The sequence below is a fragment of the Crocodylus porosus genome, unplaced genomic scaffold (genome assembly GCF_001723895.1).
Source record: "Crocodylus porosus isolate Cpor-Errol unplaced genomic scaffold, CroPor_comp1, whole genome shotgun sequence".
In the NCBI taxonomy this organism is placed as follows: domain Eukaryota; kingdom Metazoa; phylum Chordata; order Crocodylia; family Crocodylidae; genus Crocodylus; species Crocodylus porosus.
The window spans coordinates 542,465-567,981 of record NW_017728902.1 but is presented as its reverse complement, the minus strand read 5'-3'; the positions used below and the strand labels follow the sequence as shown (position 1 = coordinate 567,981).

Below are 25,517 nucleotides of genomic sequence, written 5' to 3'. Positions count from 1 at the left end.
GAAGAAAGGATTTTTTTTTAAAAGGCTTAAGTAAAAGAGTTTCTTAAATGTAATGTTTCCCTCAGATTGCCAGTTTGGCACAGCACAGTACTAACCTAGCACATCTACATTAAACAGCTTCTCAGAACTCCCTGCTACATTAGTCGCTTTGCATGAATATTGTCCAGCATCATCAGTAGCAGCTTTAAGGAGCTTCAGTATCTTCCCATTCCGCAAAATCTGAAGAGTACTGCTTTCCATAACCTTAAAAGAACCCAAGAGATCAGTATTATGCAGTCCAAGTTTCATCAGCCAAATTCTGCAGCCCAAGTTTGAAAAGAACACAGTCGTTTTTCATAAAGAAAAATCCTTCTATTGAATTTCCCTTTCATTACAATACTAAAACCTGCAATGCATTCATGTAGTTCATTACCCATAGTTACAACAAAGGGTTGGATAACTGTATATATGTTATAATTTCCAATTGGGGGAACTAAGGCAAGGCTAACCAAATCTCTTCCTTAACCCATTAGCCTCAAGACTCATACAGAGCTTTGTCCCCCTATGTACAGCACTACTTAGGTCTGGGATAGCCTGTGGTTTTCTCCCCATTTTCTCTGATGTGTCAGTTGTCAGCTACTTTCATAAGCAAAATATGTGACTTGACAAGCCAATGTCTGACATTAAAAAAATTACCTTGATTTCATGTGCCCAGTTTGCTACACAGAAGATTGCTTTGAAATCTATGTGCATGATAAGGTTTTGGGGGAAGGTGAAGATAAGTTCGTAAAGGAATCTTGATAAGGTCCTTTTCTGTCTCTGATTTTGGAAGGTTAAGGCATGTTCTACAATGGTGATGCTCAAAAGAAGGCCTATGGGCCAAATCCAGCCTACAGAGCCAAGTCATCCAGGCTGTGGGGCTTCCCATAGGTTCAGAAATTTGGTAGTGGGGAACCAATTAATAGCACCAATACAATTAATGCTGCCACTGCTCCCCCATCACTAAATTTTTAGATCTATGGAGAGCCTCACAGGTTGGACGAGATGGCCCCAAGTATTGCATAAGGGCTAACATACAGGACTGGATCTGATGCACTGGATTGGTTTGCAAATCAGATGTAGCCTGCAGACTTGTCATGTGCCACATACCAAATGCAGCTCATGGACCAGCCACACCCAACTCATCCTGCCTGTGCACCAGAAAAGTTGAGCACCACTGGTATACAATACAAAGTTTTACTGGCAAATCTTTACGTGACTTCATACTTTAAGACCCTATAAGATAGTAGAGCATCCAACAGATTTATTCCTTCTCTACTAAGTGGACAAGGGTTTTGCTGCCCAACAGTAGGCAAATGATGCTCATACACATTTTTTGCCACCTCAGCTGGCTAGTGGTTACCCAGACTGCTGGCTGACCAGATAAGGGTAGAAAAAGATTAAGATAACTGGTTACCCATATATGATTGGTTTCCTGCATTGATGATTTTCTTATTGTTTAAATCTAAATACATGCATATTTTAATTTAATTTAAATGAACTCTTATATCAAGCATTCATCAAAAAAGAAGATTTAGAAAGCTACGGTCAAATATCTTGGAAATTCCCAACTAGGGTTGTTTGAGTTAAATTAGCTGGAAATCAATTAACAGTACCTGTACTTACCTGGACATCATCTTTATACCAGGAGATGGTGGGAAAGGGGGTACCTGACACTTCACAGAAAAGACTTACAGGGTGATTCACAATTACAGATGCATTTGTCACCTTTTCTTGGTCTTGGATTTCAGGAGGAACTACAATAAATTATACAAAATGATTATCTATACAATCAAAAACACTATGGACATAAACATTTGAAATAGCAAGGTACCATTGTTTTTCTCATTATTTCATTGTTTTTTTACATCAGGAAGTTATTAATACACATGCAATTATTCTATGCTACTGTCAAGTGTCTCAATGTTTGTTTTATGAAGTATGGTTTGGAAAAAGTTCATGTCTCACTTCAATCTATTTTAGATTAAAAGAAAGAAAAAAGAAAAGAAATAGACCAAAGCTTCGCACACCCCTACTGCTTGACACTTTGAAAGGAGCAGAGAACCTCTGGCTGCATGGATTTTACTCCAGTAAATGCCTCTATTGAAGGAGCTGTCTGCTTTGCTGCTTAAAACTTCAGGTTGCACTGTTCCCTCCACAGGAGATGAAGCCCATCTCTTGCAGGTAACTGGAAGCTAGCTCCTTGTGTCAGGGCCATGGAACAACCAGAAAGGATGAGGGACTGAAAGGCCAGGCTCTCAGTGGGAGAAGAAGCCAGGTTTCCTTCCTTGCAATAAGCGCTATGCCTGGGATGGCTTCAGGGATACACTCAGAGACCAAACAAGGCCACGACGGTCCCAAGCAAGCACACTTCTGAGGAAACTCAATGACACATGAATCAAGAGATCCTCACTCTGCTAATGACTCAGGGAGATATCAATATGACACCATAAAAAGAAATTTCTGTTTTTTCATAGAAGAAGATATGAAGAGACAGTTAAAGCTGACTGGCACAGAATTCATGGGCATTTTTACACATGCAAGCACCACAGTGCCAGGCACTTTGAAAACCACCTGCCTCTGCAACGCTTCCAGTTGTATAAGCAACAAAATGCAGGTCCACACTGAGAAAATGGCAGTACCGTGGTTTGGACTAAAACACTTGAGAGGTGTTTTAGTTCAAAAGTGCACCGCCACCATTTTCTGCGTGCTGACACACATTTCGCCACTTATACAACTGCACATGGCGCAGTGCAGTTTGCCTCAGCTCATGTGCATAGCAGACTCAATTGATTAAATCAGTTAATCGAGTCTGCTCTGAAGCAGTGGACCTCCAGCATGTCACGGAGAAAAAAAAAGTATAAATGCCCCATGTACATGGGGTTCTCTCATTGGAATTAAGTTAGATTAAGACAGGTAGATGCACACTGTAGAAAGCAGAGCTTAACATCTCCTGTTACAATCCATGGATTCCTTACAATTCTGTATGACATTGGGGGAAGAAGGGAAAGGGTCATAAAGCAGGAGTCAGCAACCTTTTAAGGTTGTAGGCCACAGTGGCCCAGTTTGGATCAAACAGACGAAAGGGTGGTTGCTCGAACCCAGCCATGAACACAGCTATTCCCAGCAGTGGCAGGGGAAAGCATCCACTGCTGAATCCCTACCCCACTCTCCCCCGCCCCGTCACTGCAGTCCCATGTCCATAGGCCAAGTCCACGAGCTGTAATTTGCTGACGCCTATCATAGAGCAATTTCTTCCTGTTCTCATGCTCAGTTCAATGACATAAGACTCCCCTCATCAACATAAACGGAGAGAAACATTTAATGTGTAAATTCTTCAGGGCAAAAACTTGCTTTTAGATTGCCAAGTACAAGCTTTTAGATTGATTATTTGAATAAAGCAAAGAGAAGCAAACAGAAGTAATTACGAAGCAGTGTTTAACACACATACAGTATGTCCAAATATTTGTTCTTAGCATTCAATCACATGTGCAAAACTGGCAACGCACATTTCGGGTGTGCAATGTGCAACCACAAAAAGTGAGGCTACTCTTTTGAAAACTGCCCCTCCATAACTGTAGTTGTTATTTACCATGAACCTTCAGATTGTATTTTCTTTCGGTCCTTCCAGCTTCATTAACTGCCACACAAATATATTCCCCATTGTCGTACGGTGTAACGGAAGCAATGACCAACACTGTCCCATCCTCTGCAATTGAAATGCCTGGTTCATTGCCTGTCAGCTCTTTACCATTACGTAACCATTTGATAGCAGGCTTTGGGGTACCTAATGGCAGAGAAATACAGAACTTCGTAAGTCTTCTTGCTTAGAACGGTAAAGGAAGGATTAACATTATTTTAAAGTAGAGCATAAGGAAAAGGGCACAACTGGGAAAATATTTTGGGCTGGCAGATAACAAGACACTGAAAATTCACTCTGACTGGTGCAACTGAAAGAGATATTATGAGTCAAATACACCTGGAGAATGAACTCCCCTTCACAACTGGATGTTTGCTAGGATGTGAGAAACCTTACTCTGGAAATGCTCTACAAAATTATAGTCCTAATTAGTACAATTCTCCACTAGAAATGACCTTTCCACAAAGGTTTCACATATACATATTGAAAATAAAATTAGTGTGACTTGTTTAAATATCATGCTGAGACACAGGCTTAAAGACCTGCATGCATTGTACACTTTATCCACAATGGACAACATAAAGAAGCAATGAAACTGAGTGGCTAATAGAAAACTATCCTGTAATCAGCCAGAATGTCTATAATACTGCATACCTTTTGCTGGACAAGGGAATGCAATGCGTTGATTTGCCACTCTTTCTTGAAATGGGGTGTTGTAAGGAGGGTCAATATTATCTACAGTAGGAGGTTCTGGAAGGAAACAGAATTAAAGTAAAAACAGTCTTGCCCCCTGTCCTCAAATATGAAAGCATACCAGGGCAACTTACATCATTTTATTCTTTATCTTTCTACAGCTAAGAGCTTACAGTACTCTTCCTTTAGTTTCATTTTCAGAGCAATAAGCTCAGGTTTCTAATAGAACCTTTGTAAGTATGTGGTTTATTAGAGAGAGGAGGATGTTTTTACATAGGTTGATTTTGATCTCCTTGTAATATCAACTAGCTCAAACTACTTTTTGAGATTACAAGAACGTAAATACCTTGTTCTAAAATTTTTGCAAACTTCTTTACTTTTTATGGCTTTTGTCTACTCAACGAAACTACATCATAAAAGAACACCAGAGGCATACCAAACTTTGGATATTGTGTCATACAATAATGAAAGAAAAACATTTTTAAAAAATGTCCTTGTTTGAAAATCAGCTCCAGAGCTCTTGGAGTAAAACCACAGCAACAGAGAAATAAATAAAAGGGGGTCATTTTGTAGGTCATAAGTGTTGAATTTCCATTGAATCACAGGCCACTCCTCTGAAAGTGCAGTAGGATATCCATCCCCACAAAATAAAAAAATCACATGTATTACAATGAAGCTATACTCAGTGATAGCCATCAGGCTTTAGCCATATTATAAATACCTTGAACTTGTATTGTTATCGATGATTCATCACTGCCAACTAAGTTACTAGCAACACACTTGTAGATACCAGAATCTGAAAGCTGGACTTTGCTGATGGTCAGCGTTCCATCAGGGCTGCTGATATACTGTCTTCCATCTATTAGCATGGTATTTCTGCCTTTAAACCAGGTGACTGTTGGGGGAGGGACCCCTTGGGCACTGCAGGGTATATCAATTCTGTGACCAACTTGTACTTTCATAACTCGAGGCGCACCTTGAATCTTTGGAGGAACTAAGCAAGGCAAATAAATCAATAATAATGTGAAAAAGATCTGACAGATTACTCATGGAGGAAATATTTATCATTTCATTTATTATCTTTATCATTTTAGACACTGTCTTTCCCAAAAGCACTGCAATTTAATTCCCTTAAGTGACAGCAACCAATCAACACTGGACACTCCTTACAGATAATAATTACAGTACTTCGTCTTCCAAATCATTTAGGGCAGGAGTGTCAAAGGTATGACCAATGGAATCATGTCATCCAGCCCACAGGGGTCTTCGAGAGTCCAGGAATTCAGGAGCAGGGCCCGCCACCAAATGCTGGGATACAAAGTCATACTGGGGACCTATTTTGGCAGTGGTAGGGCAAGTGATGATTTAGGACTTTTGCATCTGAAATCCTAAAGCATTATTTTCAGAGGGATACCATACTTAGTATCTTCCAAGTATATTCTACAGAGCTCCTGGAAAGTGGGTGTTTGTACTCAAAACATTTCAGTTTCAGGGTAAAGTTAATTAAAATGATCTCTTTGACATTTGTACTTCCTTCTTCTTAATCCCTGTTTTATATATGTTTCCAAACTCAGGTTCAGACAGGAAGATAAAATATATCTGCATTTGAGTTTTCCAGTCCCAAGGAATAAGAACATGATGTAAACCCCACATAATTCCTTTGCCCCAATCTTCTTCTTTTTAAGAATCACTGCAAACAAAAAAGGGTCATAAGGAATGGCTTATTGTAGACAACATTTTTTTACTTTGTTAATATACAGTTGTAAGCAGAGAAAGATATATATAGATAGTATGTATGTGTGTATGTATAAAGAAAAAGACTATCTTGTGTTACAATAATTAAGAACTGAATTGTTCTAGATTGAAATTTTCAAAACTGTCTAGGGATTTATGTGGGGTTTATGTCATGATTTGAGCACTCACGTCATGTTAACTTAGTGGAAACTAGACATCTTACCCAGCTTTAAAAAGCTCAGTCTTCATATTCAGAGCCTTAATCCTGAAAGCCCTCTTCCACAGATAATTTTCAAGGGACATACTGGGCTACTTACAACTGTGCTCCTCAGCTAATAAAGCACTTGGTGGTGGTTTTAGATGAGCTAACTAGACCAGGTGGCAACAATCTCTTAGTCCCCAGGCCAGATCTGATATGTGAAGAGGTTGTATCCTGTGTGGGGAAGGTCCAACCAGGCACAGGACAGCATGGAGAATCAGGTGCCAAGCTACCTGTCCCTCCCACAGTCCCCTCCTCAATGGTCCTCCCTTCTGATGTCTCATGTCCAGCAATCCAACTTTTCTGATTACCATGGAATCACAGATTTTCTACTTTAAGCAACAAAAATGCAGGAAACGGCAGGCTTCCCCTTGTAGGCTTGCAGCATGAAGAGCAGCTCCTGCAGCTCCACCCAGGTAAGGGGGGGAGGGCAGATTGAGACCCCCGCGGTAAGGAAGGGAGGGAGGGAGAGAGAGAGTGGGGCAGGGCTGGGGCTGGAAGCACTGCACAGCCGGTGAGGTGTGTGGGGCCTGGAACCTGGCTGAGAATGCACAGCCTCAGGGCCTGGATGGGGAGCAGGATGGAGCCACAGGTGGCTCGTCTGGTGAGCAGTGAGGGCACCAGCCCCCTGCCACTGCATGCACTCTCAAGGAGGAGGATATGGAGGGGCACATGCCCCCCACCCCCCAGATACAAGCTGCCTGCTACAGGGAAGATGCGGGCTGCCCACTGCAGGCTCAGGACTCCCTGCCCTGCTGACTTCCCACACCATGTCTAGCCTGCTGGGCTGCAGAGGACCCTGCAGGGAGGACAGCAGGGAGGGAAGCCCTGAGGCTGCAGCAGGCAGCCTGCATCTTTATCCCACTAAGGGCTCTGCTCCCGCCATGCTACCCATGTGGGGAGGCAAGGCTCTGCACTTTGCTCCAGCCACAGGAGCCACCCCCCCACCATGGGCAGCAGCTGGAGCTCAGGTGCTGCTGGGAGTGGGGTAGGGGACCGTGAGCCGTGGTCCTGAACCCAATATCCCTGGCAGCTGGGGGCCCCCTCCAGCAAGACTTGCGAGGGACAGGGGGCTGTGGGTCATGAGTGAGGGCATGGGCACTTCCACCCCCTGACAGGACAGTCAGTGACCGGGGGGCGGGGGGGGCATGGCTGATCCCACAGGCCAGAGGAGGGAGTCCCCCTGCAGCCGATCCTGCTGACCCACAACCGGCAGCACTGTGCAGCTGGCACTTCCAGGTCAGCGGGATTGGCCATAGGAGAACCAGGAACTTCTCCTGGCACACTCCGCAGCCGGCACTTTCAGGAGGGCACCAGCACTCTCACCTGCCCCCCCTGCCCGGGAATGCTGGCTGACAGGGGGTGCACCTGCACCCCCATGCACTCCCTACACATCGCCATTGAGTGAGGGGCACCAGCAGGGCTGGGGGTGGTGAGTGAGGGGCATTGATATGGCCAGGGGGCTACGGGTTGGGAGTGAGGGGCACCAGTAGGGCTGGAGGGATGAGGGGCACTGGTAGGGCCAGGGGGCTGTGGATCGGGAGTGAGGGGCACCAGCACAGGCAGGTCACCAGCATATCAGGGTTGCTCAGCTCCACAAAGCAGCAGGGGTGGGGGCAGCAGCAGCTGGACCCACATCCTGGTGAGCAAAGGGGGAAGGGGGAGCTCTGATTAGCTATGATAAATAAACCAAAATCAAACGCCAAAATATATAGGTATTTAGAATTTATTTTATTATAATGTTTGAAGCACTGGTAGGCTTCCAAATTGCTTAAAATTGTAAATGCATTAAAAACATTAATAAAACATTGTGTTCAACTGATATCCATATATATAGTGGCATTTCATTTTAATCATGGAAAAATGTGGATTTGGGGGGGCTTTAATCAGAGAATTTGGGATTTTGATCAGAGAATATGGGATTTTAAAACGAAGAAAAACCAGGATCCCTGCTTAAATATACTTTTGCCTCACATCCCCCCAGGGCCTGGGTGTCTGTAGTTTGGGAAGTACAGACCATTTAAGCATCCTGTGGGGTAGACATTTGCATGCTACAGCTGGAAGCTCTGGACTGCAGCAGCAAAATGTTGGTGACCCTGGCACTGGAGACATAGTGACTAGCTACATTTCCTCCATGTTTCCACCTTCTTAATTACATTAACAGAAGATAAATATATACTTAATATTTTCTTAGTATTAATTTTTCATATAAGCAATTACAGCAGTTGCCATATAGCGATAATGTAATAAAAAAGGAGAAGGAAAGAGATCTACAAAATGGGTCTACACCAGGAAAAATGTTGAAGAGCTGTATTAGATTAAGCTAAATTCCAGTTGTTCTGTAAAAGGACCTCTGGGATGGGTTATTTTTGTAGTTAACTAACTTACCATGTACATTTAGCTTGACTGACTGAGTTGCATTCCCAGCAATATTTGTGGCTACACAGAAATACATTCCACTGTCTGAAACTCGTGTCTCAATGATCTTCATTGACCCCGAGGGGAGGAAGGTGTGTCTGGAAAAATAGGAAACAGATTTATTGTGTAAATATGTACTGAGACATGATTAAGCTCTAGTTAGACATTACTAATCACAGTGTTGTTCGGCATGAAATTTGGGGCAGAATTCTACTGCCCTTTCTGCATCCAAATTTTCTGCATTTTAAGCGCTTATGCACAGGTAACGATTCTATTTCTCCTGCAGTGTAAACACGCAAGTGTGTATGCATGGACTGATAATGCTTTACCAGATATGTACTGGCTGGCTGATACACAGATGTGCCCACTGGGAATGCATACCTCCATCTAGGTCCCAAAAACATAGTTGACCAGAGTGGAGGGAAGAGATGGAGGAGGAGGAAAGCCCTCCCATGTGCTTTTGCCTGGATTTACACTCAGGCTTATGACTATAGATATACCCAGCAAGTGTGCAACCCTACTGGGCATGCTCAGTCTACACATGCATGCTTTTGCATCAACAGCATAGAAGCAGGGTCAAAAACATGTCAGATATATGGCTAGAGAACTGCCATTTAGATGAGCAAAGGGAAGAAGAATTCCACCCTTTGTGTTTTTTTTCAGTTATGTGACTTAATTTTCTTATTTTTTTCTATCTTCCTACTACAGCAATATGTTAAGAATACCAAGCAAAATACCTGAACCATCCACAGGACAAACTATGGGCATTTCAGGTGCTTAGGTAAGGCTTGAGATCCCATCATACTTCAATTCAAAACAACAAATGTTTTGAGATCTGCATCGTTCATGGTGCTAGTAATGGGTTACGAAGCCCCTTTAACTCTAACTTACAGGTTCAAGCTCAGCCCAATTCAGCGGTGACAAAAAGTTGCTATTGACCAATAACTAATGGCTTATGCAAAGTCTACTTCTTCCAGATAAGAAGGATGGTATTGTACTTAACATACTAAACGTGGATGTTGGAGGGACTGGGTTTTATTTCCCAGACCTGGTTTTATGACTGCACTGTGTTGATTTGGATGGAATAAATAGAACTAGAGGGTCAAAGGTATTAACATAACTTTGTCATCACACAACACTAAACAGTTAAACCTGGTTTGCAGTTTAAAACATAGCACCCCCTCACCCCCATACATGTAGGTAAAGGTGCAATGGAATCTAATGTGATTCACACAATCATGCCTCCTGCTATGTCATGCGTTCATGGCAAGAGGCATGACTGGGATCACATGTTAGATCCCATCACACCTTACTATCACTGCAGGGAAAACCTGATTCTGGGCTCCCCCTGCACCAGCAAGAAGCAAGCTCCTCTGGCTGGGAGCCCCACACACTTCAGCTGAGGGACTCTGAGCTGCAGAGGCACCTCCAGGGTGATTACCCCACCCAGGGCTCAATTAAATTCCCAAGCTGGGAGGATTGCCGCTGTGGCAATCATCCTGCCTTGAGCGTGTGGGAAGCCCTTAGCACTGAAGGATTGCCACAGGGTCAATCTCTCTAGCCCAGGGCTGTGGGAAACCCCAGTTTCAAACACACCTGGGATAAGGAGATCACCCCTGCAGTGATCCCTTGGCCTTGGGGGATTCCCACACCCCAGGGAGGGGAGGATTGCCCTCCCACCCCAAGGTTTCATGCATCACTGCTGCAGTTCTCCTGCCCCCAGGGTTTGCCAGGAGGCATGCTGTGGGGACCTAGCATCCACAGCTCTGAGACTCTGGGTCTCGGCAGCTGCATGGTGCTGCTGAGACCCAGAGCTGACACCTGGCGGGGATAAGAGTCCCCAAAAGTTGTGGGACTCACAGCCCCTGATGAGCAAGGTGCATCCCTGCAGCTGGGTGCCCTGTCAGCCACAGGGGAGACACTGCTACATATGCAAATAAAAGCTCATCAGCTCTAAAGTTAATATATATTTCAAGGTCCAACTTTATAGCTGGTTGGAGCTTTTTAGTAAGTGATAACTACTTTGCAGGTGCACCTGGTCCCAAGGTAACTGTGCAATTAACCAGTAAATTGCACAATACCTGTAATATGTACAGGGGATCATAGTGACCTCAGCCTGCTTAGTGTCATAGTAACAACCACTATTTAAAATGTTACAACATTTTATTAATAATACAGAAAAAGAAAAAAATATCATTTTCATGCTATTCTTTATCCCCTTTCCTTTTAGCTGTTGAGAGAATTTTTATTAAGAAAACCTCTTCTTTATTGTCTTTTAGATGGTAGTAAGGATAGCAAACAATATCCTTTTTAGGGAAAAAGGAAAAAGTTAGTTGAAATTATCTGGAGCTGTTGTTTTTTATGCTGCTGTGTAAAACTAACTTACCCCTTAGACATAAAACAACAAGGCAAGTACACACAAAAGGGTACAGGACATATGGATAAATACCTTTTTCTCTGTGGCTGTCAATTCAGCACTGTTTATAAGCACCTAACTATATTTTCCCATTCAAAAATGTCTGAAGAGTTTCTGAATTTTGGACACTGTGACAAGGAATGGATTCCTGCAACCATTTTTATACATGTTCAGTGATTTAAAAAAATGAAATACAAGTGATTTAGAAAGCACCCCAATTTAAGTTATAATAATAAGGTATTTGTTTATACAGGGCTATTTGGATTTGGCCTCATAAGAAGCTATGGGGTAACTTGTGAAGCTTTGTTTCTTCTTAGGAATGCAGCAATGTTTTTCAAGCAGGTTATGTACCATGACTGAAATACAGTGTTCATAACAATCAGTTTTAAAAAAACAGTCACAGAGATTTATGGCTGTCTTTGAAACTGGTTTATTTATGCTTACAAAGTGTTTTATGATATGTTCTGTAAAAAATGTACTATGTGTGATAAGACAATATTTTACACAGGATAGGACTCAGACAGAACGAGAGAGAATGTCTCACTATGGGTCCTGAGACTTAAGAGGCTGATTTTGCTCTTATTTCTTTTAGTGCGAATCCAGATTTGGTTCAACGGACCAATTCAGGATTCACACTAGAGAAGCAGAGTAGAATCTGACCCCCTGGCCTTGGAAAAAGTTTGCAAAATGATAAAAGCATGAAAGCTGTTCCTAAAACTGAATGATGCACTGAGTTTTGGAAAAAGAATTGCAAGATCAGTTGTCACAGGATCTCACAGAATGATATAATAAACATTTAACTCATGAGGACAACCTGCCAATTTAAATAAGTCAAAAAGCCCTTAAAAAGCCTTGAGAGCTTAAAAAAAACTGAACTTTTCCATATTTCTGAAATGATGCTACCTTGGAGAGAATGGAGAGATGAGTTGCATTTCTTTGGCCCATGTAATTATGGGAGGTGGCAAGCTCTTCACATCACATGGAAGTGTAACATCTTCCCCTGCAGTCACTGAGATCTCTATGGGCTTGTCATATGCATCTTCTTGCTGGTTTTCAGGCCTGGATACTCTGGGTTTCACTAAAAACATGTTTTAAAAAGTATAACACATATATTTATTTGTAGATGTGTAACCTGGTTCTAATTCACCCCATATTGTTTTGCTTCAGTTTAGCGTGTTTTTTTACCATAAGTGGTACAATCCTATTTATTTGAGGGTATACCTATACTACAGTCACAGCACAGTAGCTGCTGCATAATGTAGGCATAGTCCAGATACTATAGTAGGCTACCTGATGCAGAATTCACCCAAAAAGCTGAGTAAATCCTCCAGCAGTTTGCCTGGGTGTGGAGTTCTGGGCTGCTGCAGTTAGTCTGTCACTAGTACCCTTGGCCAGCAAATTCTTTCTTCTCACCCACTGTAATTCTGTGTCTTTCTGTAAAGCTACTGCCAATCCATGTCAGTGTAAATGAAATCGCAATCTGGCAAGGGGGCCCAGTCCAAGAGCACAAGGTAGTAAATACCAGACTGCTTTAGAGCTTGAAGTGGCTGAGGCCTTTTAATCTCAGCCATCTGTACAGCTGCCTGGAATTCTTATCCAGAGATCCAGTACAATAGTGGGGATGCTAATTAGACACCAGTTAATAGGGGGTTTGGCATGCCTGCACTGTACAGCCATCCCATTTCAGACTTCCCAAATCGAGTGCATTTTTCAGACCCCAAAAAAGCTTGCAGGGAAAACATTCATATATTTGATTTTCACTCAGACTTACCATAGACAGTTAGTTGGACTTTCCGTGTGGCATAACCAGCAGCATTTGTTGCAGTGCACACATATTCTCCAGTCTCCTCACCCCCTGGTGAAACTATATATAGGCTTCCGTCAGATCCCGCCAAAAATTTTGTATCGCTGATAGGAATCAACTCTCCTTTCTGCTCAAAATCAAAATAATAATAATCCAGAAATTAAGAAAAAAAACAACAACAAACTGCAAGCACTTGATCAGAAAGATGCCAAAGCTTTTACTGATACTGCATCTCAAAGAATTAATCAGAGTGGTGAATGACTCTTATCCTGCAAACTATGTTCCAGAAAGAAGGGTCCTTTAAGAGCTGCACTTCTTAGCATGGGGTCAAAGCTGTGTTTGTTGCATCTACAAACTTATGAACAATGGTGCAGTGCAACATATATGCTTATACGTGCGTGTTTTATACAGAGCTCTTAAAGCAGAAGCCTGGGTCAAATTTTCTACTTTACTGCGAAATTAAAGTTCCTGAGCTATATATGTTTAACTGAAAGGAGAACTTGGTTTATTAGATGAGGGGATTTGAGTATTGTTTTGGGACCAATATCTTAAATTAATTATTTTGCTGACTTAACCTTTATGTTGAAGAATCTATAATACCCCTAGTTGATATCATTTACACAGCCAAGTTTGGCTCTTAATATAACCTCCAGGCAGTCTTACTGAAGTCAACAATATTGTAATTGAAGAGAGAATCATAGGGTGCATCTACACATGCGCTTTACTGAAGAGCTGACTAATTAGCTCCACAGTAAACCATCACTGTCTACACATACACCCGTATTATGGTGCAGTAAATTAATTAACTCTGCTGTAGGATAGTACTGCCTGCTGACTAGCCTCACTAACCTTGTTCCCCACCCAGCCTCTGTGCTGCCCAGCACTGCCACCCAGAGCCTGGAGCTGACCTCCAGGCCCCCTGCCAGTCCAAGGCTGCTCCGCCCCAGCTCAAACAGCTGCGGTCCCAGGTGCACATGAAGACACTGCGTCCAGGAGCAGCTGACTCCAGCACGAACTGTGCCAAAGTTTATTGCTACGTGCTTTTTGCCCATGTAGATGCACGCACAAGGCTGAAAGGGTCACCTAGTTCAACAGACTACACATATGTAGGATGTGCTATTCCAAAATGATTTCTGCTAATTGCCTACATAGCCTCTTCCTGAAAGCCTCCAATACAGGAAATTCTACAACTTCACTAAACAGTTTGTTCATCCTGATGTACAGTATAGCTCAATATTTGTAGCAAGATCCACAAAGTAGCATGAATAAATATGAGCCTGCCATCCTGATTCTGTAAACTCAAGAGGTTTGGACATTTCAACTAAGTCTTAAAGTTTATTTCCAATCTGAAATTAGATGATGTAAAAATGGAGCTTTCTCATTCAATAGATCTCTTTTCTGCATGATTTAAGAAAAGAATTTACAACTAATGGCAAAAATAAGCTTCTACAGGTCTTTTACAGCCATTAGTCTTGCAAAGCCAACATTTTTTAGAGAGTGAAATGGGTTCAGTTCCTCCTTAAGTATCTTCTACAGATACTACTTACTAGGCACATCTACACAAGACAATACTGTGCAATAGTTATTGCAAATTTATTTAGCATTTATATAAGTAAGTATCAAATAAATGCACAGTAAACAGAGTTACTGTGCAGTAGCACTGGCAAACATTGTTTAAGTGATACTACTGTGCAATAGCCTAATAATACTGCACAGTAGTGTATTAGCACTGGCCATGCTATGCCAAGCGACTGCACAGTATTATTAGACTACTTCGCACTCAGTATCTAGTGTAGACATGGCCACTGAGTCGCATATCTGTGCAAACTCAAGAAAGCCCACAGGTTTCCAGAGATGTCATGGAGAATATACTATATCCTGAAGAGCCATTATTACTAATGGTGAAAATGTATGAGAAAAAAAATCTCAGCTTGACTTTCAGATCCCAAATTGAGTTTACAAGCTTGCAGTTTGCTGGGGAGGGGAGAGTGAGGCTGGGAAATACATCATACCCTCCGCCACTGTAAAAGGAGACTGTTTGAGATGAAAGCCATTAAATGGTGAAAAATACTCTTCAAACAAATTAACTTTAAATATCCAGAATGAGATGTAAACCATGGCATCTTTCCCACTCCAAAATTATCCAGTCATAATTATCGTATTAACAGTTTATAAGGCTCTTTTTAAAAATTATAAAAGATTCAGCAAGAATGAGTGAAGTCTTTCTGATTTCCAAAGAGTGGAAGCTAAGTGTATGACAACCCATAAGCCCTGCTAGAAAAAACAGAAGCTGATATGAATAAACAGGTTTTTCTTAGTCCCTCAGGACAAAGGTTTTTGGCCACCTTCCTTGTATATAGCTTCTATTATAGCTAAATCATGTGCTCGGTTAATCTTTTAACATAAACAGCTCAAAGATTATAAGTTACCTTGGACCACATGATAGTTGGTTTAGGAACTCCACTTGCTTTACATGGTAATGTTACCGGGATCCCTTCAATTGTACTGAATATCTGCTGTCCATGCTGAATGACAGGTAGAACTAAAAGTATATATGCACATTTTTATTGTATGTACATTTTATGCACACATGCATACACTCATACATACTTCAAGATCATGGCACATCATGAAATCCACATATGTTCAAGTGCTATTTAGTAAAGATGACTTAATTTGCATACAGTGGGACTTTCAGTTACCTACTAGGAGGAGGAGTTGGGAATTTTCACTTTGCTCTAAGGGCATTAATGCTGACTTAGAGCATTCACCCCTAACCTCTCGCCTGCAGTAAAACAAATACCTACACATATAAGTAATGGAGTTGAACACCACCCTGCACACACACAGTTTCAGAGCAACCAGACCAGGATCTACTATATGGGTCTCATTTCAGAGAGTCTCAGGATGCCGTTCAAGAAGGTGATAGGCAACATTTTCCAAAATAGTACTGTGAATTATTCACTTAAGTCAATTTGGCTTTTGGTCAGCTCATTCTGGTCCAGGTGTGAAACCTATTTTCCTCAGTGAGGAACAACCAGGGCAGACAAGATCGGCGGGTGAGACCTGATTACTTTCCATGCTCATTCATTTGTTAATTAATAAAAATGCTAGAAAACGAGAAAAGATAGAGTTTGTGCTAGCAGGCTGGCGATCACAGGAACTCCAAATTGCCCATCTCAAAACAGAGAGTGGTAATAAAGACTCCAGTTTATTATCAAACTGGCATGTTTTTGTATGAATAAATGCTCCATATTCCTACTCCATATACTAACCTTATTTTCTAGTTCCTTTTTAACAACACATACACACGTTACCCTTCCCCCTAAAGTTTTCAGTCTGAAGAACTCTGAAAGCAGTTCTGGAGCATTAACTAATAAGAGCATGAAGGATGTAGCATTCTGAAGAGGAAAACATGTTCCAGCATTTTCAGTGAAGCTTAAAATGAGTCTTCCTTGATTAATGTAACATGTAAGAAAATTTAAACTATGAACAATGAAGTGGTTGTGACCTCACACAAAGTTCATACAAGTTTCTGAAGTGAAATACAGATGGGTTACTACAATGCAAACACTAGGTTCCCTGTCATTGCCATTTTTTATGGTATTTAAATGCAGCTTTGCCAAAGTCATGATTTATTTTAAGTGCTATAATCCCATGAGTTGTACTTTCTTTTTATCAGTTATGAAACCTTTTAGCACTTGGCACAGATCTCCAATAAACTCCCACTTTGTCTGTTTTGGTAATAAAGTGAGAGAGGCTGCAAAACACATCACTTGTACAAACTTAAAACGAAAGATTTTTCAAAAGATAAAAACGATGTGATTTTTGTCTTCCTTTTCAAAAGGCATAGGCTTGATTACTTAAGTGAATTATGTGCAGTAAGACTCATTCTCTATTATTCTAGTGTAACATCACTGAAACAAGTGTATTTGAGATACTGTTGCCATCATAAAAAATTATATGAGCTACTGCTTCCCTGAAGCATGTCCTTATTTTGCCTGCAGTGCAGAAACAACAAAACAGTTTATCTTACCAAACACATTGATGGTGGTAGTTTTGTTATTTGTACCAGCTACATTACTTGCCATGCAGGTATAGTCCCCTGCATCTTGCAGCCGAACTCTTTCAAGGTGCAGACTCCCATCACCACGAACATTGATGTAGGGATTTGGGACCAACTGGAAGAGGAAGGTAGTTACATTAAAATGTTAATAACATTAACTAAAACACTTAATGTTTCATTCTGAAAACAGAACAAGCTACTGTGGAGACAGGCATGCCAGCAAAGCTGTATTTTGTACTACTTGAGGAAAAATATCCACACACATATATTCCTGACAAGTTGTGTTGGTAAAAGTGCAGTTTTGCCAACAGAGTCCCTGACTGACATTGCTATGCCTATGGAAACCTGTCCTGTAAACTTGGACACAGCTTTGCTCTGTGATGAGAGAAACTGCAAGGGCTCTTAATAGATTTCACTGTGCAACTTTTCTTGGAGCACAGCATTTCTCACCTACTTAGTGCTGCAGGAAATCTGTGCTGCTGTCCAAAAGAATTAGCACCTCTCTTTCTGAGAAAAGGAACAGAAAGAGGAAAAAAAAGAAAGATCCCACTGGTATTCCCTGAAGCCAAGGGAAGGAAGAGTCAGTGTGCCTTGCAGCTGCACACACTAAAGAGAAGGGCAGTGCTTTTGTGAAAATTGAGCTGATATTCTCTGTAGCCACTGGAAGGGGAGATGCTCCCCTTAGGAGCATCTACAGGCAGTGAAAGCAGAGTGAGAACTCCCTGAAGCCCTGGGGAGTGAAACACCTAAGGCGCAGTGTCTAAGATGTGTCAGCAAGGAGACCTTCCCTGGGATGACAGTGTCAGTGGTGAAGGACTTCCACAGCTACCTGAGCAAAGAGGAGTGCTTGCACAGTTTCTCATAGTTACAACAAAGATTTTGGACAGTACATTTCCTTGAGAAGCCTCACAGGGATGCCACACCAGGATGGCATCCAAGCCTGCCTTAAGTATCTACAAGAGCAAGATTACAACTCAAAGTACAGACATGACAATATTACTGAACTTATACACTTCATCCTCACACACAACAACTTCTGTTTTAACAACTAACACTTCCTCCAGACCATGGGCACCAAAATGGCCTACCAATATGCCAAACTTTTCTTGGCCCACTTGGAAGAAGAATTCCTCAAGAACTGCACTACCAAATCCATGCTGTACCTAAGATATATAGATAACATCTTCATCATTTGGCTTTTAAACATGCACCGACACTCACCAACCTCATCACTAGAAGTAAATTTCCTATGGCCCAAAGGACACCAAGTGGATCCAGACGATGCCAGGACCAAATATGTAAAACCTGCCAACACATCTCCAACACTCCCACAATAACTATACTCCACAACAAAACTATTACCATTCCTGGATCTTACACTTGCAACTCCAAAAATGTAATACATCTCATCCAGTACACTAAATGCCAGGATGGAAAATATGTAAGAGAAACCAAACAACTATGTACCAGAATGAACACCCACCAAAAAAATCTATCAAAGACAAAAATACCCAACTACCTGTGAGTGCCCATTTCTCACAAGATAACCACTCTCTCTCAAATCTCTGTTCTAATCCTCCAAGGGAATTTACAAGCTTATGAACTTCATTTCATAAATTACTGGATACAAAAAATCATGGACTAAATATAGACACTGGATTTATGGCACATTATAACCTGCCTGCCGTCCAATAACCCCAGGTCACCTGTCTTCATTTTACCAGGTCACGTGTCTTCATTTCATTTTATCTACATTCTTCCCCTTTTCCCTACCCTCTTACTCGTCTCACAACTATCATCTCACAGGGCCTCTGATCCTCACTGCCACATATTTGCATTTTCACAGATCTGTATTTTGCATACTGGCTTCCATTCTACCCAGGAGAGCACACAAAGAAACAGCAAATGTTCCCTGTGCCTGAAGAAGGAAGTTTGTACCCAAAAGCTTGCAAAGAACAATTTTTCCAACTACTTAGTTGGTCTAATAAAAGACAGCACATTTACTCAAAGAACTGGGTCTGCCAGGGATCATAGTAAGGCATTTGTTGCTCTCTGGAGATTCATTTACACAGCAAATGCAGTGTCACTGCATGTGGATTCTTCTCACATTCAGGCATTGTAAACTCATCTCAGTATGCTTCTAAGAAGAGTGAAGACTAAATGTCTTCATGTTTCTATGCATGCTCAGAGAAGAAGCCACTGACATTTTAAGAAGTCCTTAAAAGACTAAGGAGAGGTTTCAAAAAGAAGGAAGAAAAAGTATTTTTCATTTTCTAGGATTTAAATCTGTGCATTTCATTTATTGTATTATATGAACCTCACTTTGGAGATAGAGGATGCCACTAGAGAATTCGGAATTTCTATGGAAGTGGATAAAACAGAGGTCAAGGAGCAAATCCCACATCTTATGGTTCCCAGACAGACGCACAGAGAATAGTGGCTCACCTTTCCTTAGCAAAATTTGGGGCTTCAAATTTCTTTGCATGCATAATCCAGCAGTAATTGCACAAATAGGGGTTATCAGCTCTGAGTACAGATTTTGCGGGGACATAAGAATGACAGCTGCCCAGTTGCTGCTGCCACCTAGGGTGCAGAAACTGCTTGTTGCAGTTCTGGAATCCAAGCTTAGGAAGTCGCATTAAAACTATCTCTGATGGTCACTTAGAAACCTGCTTGAAGTTTCCAGAGCAGGGAGGAAAAAAAGCATCATTTTATTAGGGCGATATTAGAGGAAGATGTAGCTGTTTAGGGATGTTTCTCTAGAGTATTTCCATAACATTGTGTGGGTCTAAGGCAGGCATTTCCTGCACTCAGAAATTCAGATAAACCCTAATCATAGCTCTTTAAAACACATAGTTTAATAATCTACCTACAACATGTTCCTTTGAATACAGCTGACAGTCGTACATGTTCCATTGTAGGCAACTGACCCCAATATCCAACAAGTTGTAGGAAGGTATAATAGCACCGTGAGTCCATTACAGATGTTGTCATTACTAATTTTAGCTCATCAGCAGAACCAAATTTGCTGACATTCTGGTCAATCCTATTTCAATCACCCATTCATTTCCACTCCAATGACAACCCAAGCCTCAAAAAAATAATCACTCAAATATTCCAATGCTTCTATCCATACTAGCCATTTCACATGAACCTGCCTTCTTGTGCAAAGATGAGGAAGCACACTCCCTTTTTCTGTTTCAAGCCTTTTCTCAAGATTCACAGCTGACATATGTCTATAGGTTACCAAATAATTATTGACAATAAGTATGTCAGGCAAATAGGAACAGTCACCACTTAACTGCATTTTGAGTAAATCTTTAAAAAAACGAGTATGTCTAATCATAAAAACATTACAGAACTAATAGTATCCCTCTTCCTCTTTCTGTCCAGACACTTCTACATGTTCATACTGCAACTGGTACAATGGGACCTAGACTCTCTTGGAGCCTTGGTTCCCATAAATAATAAATCATAACAATCTAAAATAAGTAGAAATAAATTCAAGTCTCTGTTTTTTTGTGGACACACAAACATACATTCACATAGCATAACTTTCTTTAATATGCACAATGCTTACCCATGTACTTGTCTCAAGATTGATAAAGGTCAAATATTTAAAAAACGTAAAATGTATTTAATTTTAAATATATTAAGGCCTAAATGTATTATAATATCTTAAAATATTTAAGCCTCCTTCCGGGTGTTCCCCGCCAGAATGGGAGCAAGCGCAGGAGGAGTGAACCCTCCCACTGCCACCACGGTTGCTGTCCCTTGTTGAGCCCAGCTGCAGCTGTATAAACAACCCCCTCAAACCATAACACTCCCAGTTCATTTCACAGTGGGGGGAGGCTCCAGAGCCACTGTAGCTGGACTAAGAAAAAGACAACAGCAGGTGGGTTCACTGGTCTGCACTTGCTCCCAGGCTGGCAGGGGACACTGTGGAGGATCAGGCATAGAGAAGGAACCTGTCCACTGCCACCGCTGCTGCCATTCTTCTCAGATGGAGCAGGCAGGAGTGACGCAGGTGCATGGCCCCTTCACCCCCCATCAGCTGGGGACAGTGGGATCAGTGAGGACCATGGCAGTGAGGATGGAGAGAAAGGGAGGGCGTACCATGTCTGGGGGGGACAGCAGACAGGATTTTACCTGATTTGGGGATTTAAAAAAAAATCTCTGCTGTTGTTCCTGGTGTGGCCTGAAAAGGGGGGTGTTCACACCACTGCACCCCCTTTGGATCTACCCCTGGGTGCATGGAAGCCTTGTGTAATCAGTGCCTTTACTGGTAGAATGCAAATTGTTTATTTAAAACTCCTTTTCCCATCCAAAAATTTAATTTCTTAAGCAGGTACATTATTATACATTACTAAGTAGGTTAACTGCAGATTTTTCTCTATGTCAACAAATTTGAAACTACAAGACTATATCAAAACATTTTAAAAGAATTCTTACCACCATACTGTTTTTAATCCACCTCCGTTCTGGAATGGGGTTTCCAGCCAGAAGTACACAAGGCAAGGTAAGCTGCTGTCCTTCAATTACATTGGCTACTGCTGGGCTCATTCCAATTAGAGGGGCAACTTAAAAAATTAGAAGCGACATTTTAGTATTTCCATATGCTCATAATAAATCAAAACTAATGTTCTCTGCCATCATTATCACTAATATTTACAATGGTGCATAGAACAGGTTCCCCCCTACACAAGACTCAACAGACACAGGGTCCAAAATAATCCCTTTCCCAGAGACATTACAATGTAAATAGACAAGATGGACAAAGAGAGTCAACAATATGAAAGCCAGCAAAAGGCATGTAAGGGCTACTTTTTTCTTCTTTTTTGAGGGTGGGTTGTAGCCAGGAGCAGACTGCTTAAATAAATAGACAAAGTAAGAAATAAGGGACAGTGACAGTTTGTTAGGGGAACGGTTCAAGGGAACAACCAACCAGTAAAAGATGAAGATTATCTAGCCGAATCTGTATACATTTCCTTCCTTTTGGGCTTTATTTTGCACTTTCAGCACACACAAAAATCCCATTGAAATCAATCTGATATTACCTCTTTTTGCTGGCAGAAATTTTAGGGACTGAAATAGCTAGTCAGTTAAGGCAATGACCAAGTGATGGCTATTTTTCTAGGCACAAGGCTTTTAGGCCTCATGAAAAGGTCAACAGCCTGGCTGAGAGTCTGGAATGCCCCAAAACATTTAACACAGACCTCACCAGTGCATAAGCTGCTGCACTTGTCTTTGATTTATAAACTTACTTTTGAAAGCAGAGACTGGATAGCTGCTAGCATATGAATGAACAGATTCCTAACATACGGTTCAAGACACAAAATACTTTCTTAGATGGGTATGAGGACACTCTCTATTTCCTTTCTCCCATAAATGTATGCATTTCACAGCACTATGGTCCAATTATTTTCATTCCCACTATCCAACTGAAATGAAATCATTTATTTATATTATATTTTGTCCAAGCTCTTGATTTACTGCCTTGATTTATTACAGAGATTTACACTTTAATTATATCCACAAATTCCCCAGAACACTCTCTCTGCTACCCTATATTTTTAAGATGAATTGTGGTAGGAAACACCTCCCATCTCTCTCTGCAAAATGTTTTTATGGTGAAGATTTTTCTGCTTTTTACAAGTTCACAAGGAGGGGGGGCAAATAAATTGCAGAGTTTTAAACTATTTTATACTAGAGTCTATAACACAAAAATAACCCGTGTGCATATCTTTCAATTTTAATACCATTTTGCTTTACAAATCTTTGACATTGGTCGTAATGGAGGAGTAATGCACATGGAAAAGAACTTGTATAATTATGTCGATATTATGTTTACATAACATTTATTATCCTAAAGGATTTAATGAAATTCACATACAGTATTCATATACAGGAATCATTTTGCCCACCCAGATTACCATGTCTATGAGGAAACACGAAGAACAGCATGAGAAACAAAAATAAGTATTGTTTTGAATGTCCATTTTGTTCAGTGTAACTGAAACTTGTCTTACACTCTTCAAGACTCCAGCAAGTCAAAAGGTGATTAAAATGTCTTAATACACAGAACTTGGTGGTTTGGATTTACATTTTTCCTTGCAAGTATCTTCTGTTTCAATTAGTGAAGTGGGTGCTTGCATAAAATCAATAAAATATCCAATGCATATGAACGTATCCTATTTGCTTATTAGGGCTGTGCGAAGTTTTGGTTGCTGATTTGATTCAGCAGAGATTTGGCCTGATTCAGTGGCCAAATCTCCAAATCAGAATTGAATCAGGATACCTTTTAATCTCTCCTAATTGAATCAGAACCCTCCAAAATTGATACGGAGAGATTCGGAAAGATTTGACAATTCAGATATAGACACAGCCTTAAATGTTTTTTCTACATACCTCAAGGTACCAGGCAGCTCGTGAATGCTGAGATGGTGGGACAGATGGAGTGTCCCACAGGAGCACTGGGAACCACACCGTGCACTTGGCAGAAAACCCGGAAGTGGACCAGAAGCACTTCCGATCCACGTCTGGGTTTGCCACTGAGCACACGGGGGGCCCCCCACACTCCTGTGGGATGCTCCATCCACCCCAGCATCACAACATTCATGAGCCACTCCTGGCACCTTGAGGTATGCAGAAAAAACATTTAAAGCTTTGTCTATGGCCAGATCACTGATTCTCTGAATCAGCATCGAGTCTTCAGATTCGGATTTGGCTGAATTGAATCGAGACAGTGATCAGAATCAACAAATTGAATCAATGTCCCTGATTTGCACTGAATCCAAATCGAATATGGCCCATTTTGCACACCCCTATTGCTTATATGAATTCTATCAAATGGATTCAGGAATACAGTTTGGGTTCATCTGGAATGGAGAAATAGTCACACATATTCCAGGTATAGAACTGGTACAGAATCCTTTATTGATTTTAGATTGTACATCCACTAACTTAACTGCCTTACCCAGTCCTGTTACCGTTACAGTGGCCGGCTGTGACTGGATCTTTCCAAACTGATTTTCAGCTTCACAGATATAAGTTCCTTCATCACTGACCCACAAATCTGAAAAGAGATGAAAAGGAGGGGGGGCAAATAAATTGCAGAGTTTTAAACTATTTTATACTAGAGTCTGTAACACAAAAATAACCCGTGTGCATATCTTTCAATTTTAATACCATTTTGCTTTACAAATCTTTGACATTGGTCGTAATGGAGGAGTAATGCACATGGAAAAGAACTTGTATAATTATGTCGATATTATGTTTACATAACATTTATTATCCTAAAGGATTTAATGAAATTCACATACAGTATTCATATACAGGAATCATTTTGCCCACCCAGATTACCATGTCTATGAGGAAACACGACATCTGTTTAATAACACAGAACATACCCTGGAACTATTTAATACAGGGAGTGAAGAATACTACTGCCAAGTAAAACTGTAAGGAAAAATTAAGTAGGCAAAATGTACAGTAATTAGACAAATTAGGACTTGGCTAGAACAATGGGTTTAACATCCCTTCCTCCCTCACAAAAGATTCCAAGGGACCTTAGTGTCAACAAGTGGCCAAGGGCAGAGCCAAGCCAAATTTAAATTTCCCCCAAAATTTTGGACTTCTGACAGTGACTTTATTCTTACTCAAATACACTGAAATTCCAACCGTAACTGAAGTGTATGTCATTAGGAACTATGGTATCAGATATCTCAGCTGTGTTGCCAAAGTAATATTTTCACAAAGAAAAATGAATGCTAGAGTAATGGAACAATGTAGATAAAGGCATTTCATGGAGCATATTTCTCTATGATATCTTGTCCTTATAGATTTTGTTTACATACTGGTAATAGACAGGGCTCCTGTTTTGAGCTGGCTGATGGAACTAATAGCAAAGGGTCTTGAGAAAAGGGGAGCACCATCCAGTCGCCGCCATTTAACCTTTGGTTCTGGGTAACCATGAACATAGCAAGGCAATGTCACATTTGAGCCAATATCAACAGATTCATCACTAGGCTCCTGTGTGAAAACTGGAGAAGCTGAAACAGATGGACAGTAATTAAACAGAAGACAATAATTAAACAGGAAAACACCATGCCATTACTATTCTCCCTGCAATTTAGGCTAAAATAAAATTTTATTTCCTGTTATGTAGAACCACATAACACTCAACTACCAGTTTCTTAATTTAGGAAATCCTTGCAGCTGTCATCTTCCCTCAGTGCTTATTTTAGGGGTGATCAAAAACATGCCAGGGACCTCCCTGAAGCAAGAACAGACAAAGGCACTGTATCAAGGAGCACACATACTAAAACCTTGGACCGGTAGGTTCCACCATATGCCTGGACCTACAAGCATCATCAGTGACTGAAGTAGGGCTCCATGTGGACATGAGGATTTACTACCATGGTTACTCAACGGACTGGGAACTCAATTCAGTATCACATAGCAAGTAGC

The 25,517-nt window shown here is 41.1% G+C and overlaps 1 protein-coding gene across 2 annotated transcripts in view; it reads right to left on the bottom strand.

Annotated features, from left to right (window-relative positions):
• Positions 1-25,517, bottom strand: part of HMCN1 (hemicentin 1) — a 348,410-nt gene that overhangs the window by 168,872 nt on the left and 154,021 nt on the right. For both annotated transcript variants that reach the window (XM_019556684.1, XM_019556685.1), the window contains exons 16-28: positions 24,905-25,099; positions 24,025-24,123; positions 21,501-21,628; positions 17,019-17,163; positions 15,412-15,524; positions 12,950-13,109; positions 12,082-12,256; positions 8,733-8,860; positions 5,073-5,345; positions 4,313-4,408; positions 3,611-3,805; positions 1,645-1,775; positions 96-243 (exon numbers count right to left, since the gene is read on the bottom strand). In XM_019556684.1, coding sequence (XP_019412229.1) covers positions 96-243; positions 1,645-1,775; positions 3,611-3,805; positions 4,313-4,408; positions 5,073-5,345; positions 8,733-8,860; positions 12,082-12,256; positions 12,950-13,109; positions 15,412-15,524; positions 17,019-17,163; positions 21,501-21,628; positions 24,025-24,123; positions 24,905-25,099 — 1,986 coding nt within the window. The remainder of the gene's footprint in view (positions 1-95; positions 244-1,644; positions 1,776-3,610; positions 3,806-4,312; positions 4,409-5,072; positions 5,346-8,732; positions 8,861-12,081; positions 12,257-12,949; positions 13,110-15,411; positions 15,525-17,018; positions 17,164-21,500; positions 21,629-24,024; positions 24,124-24,904; positions 25,100-25,517) is intronic.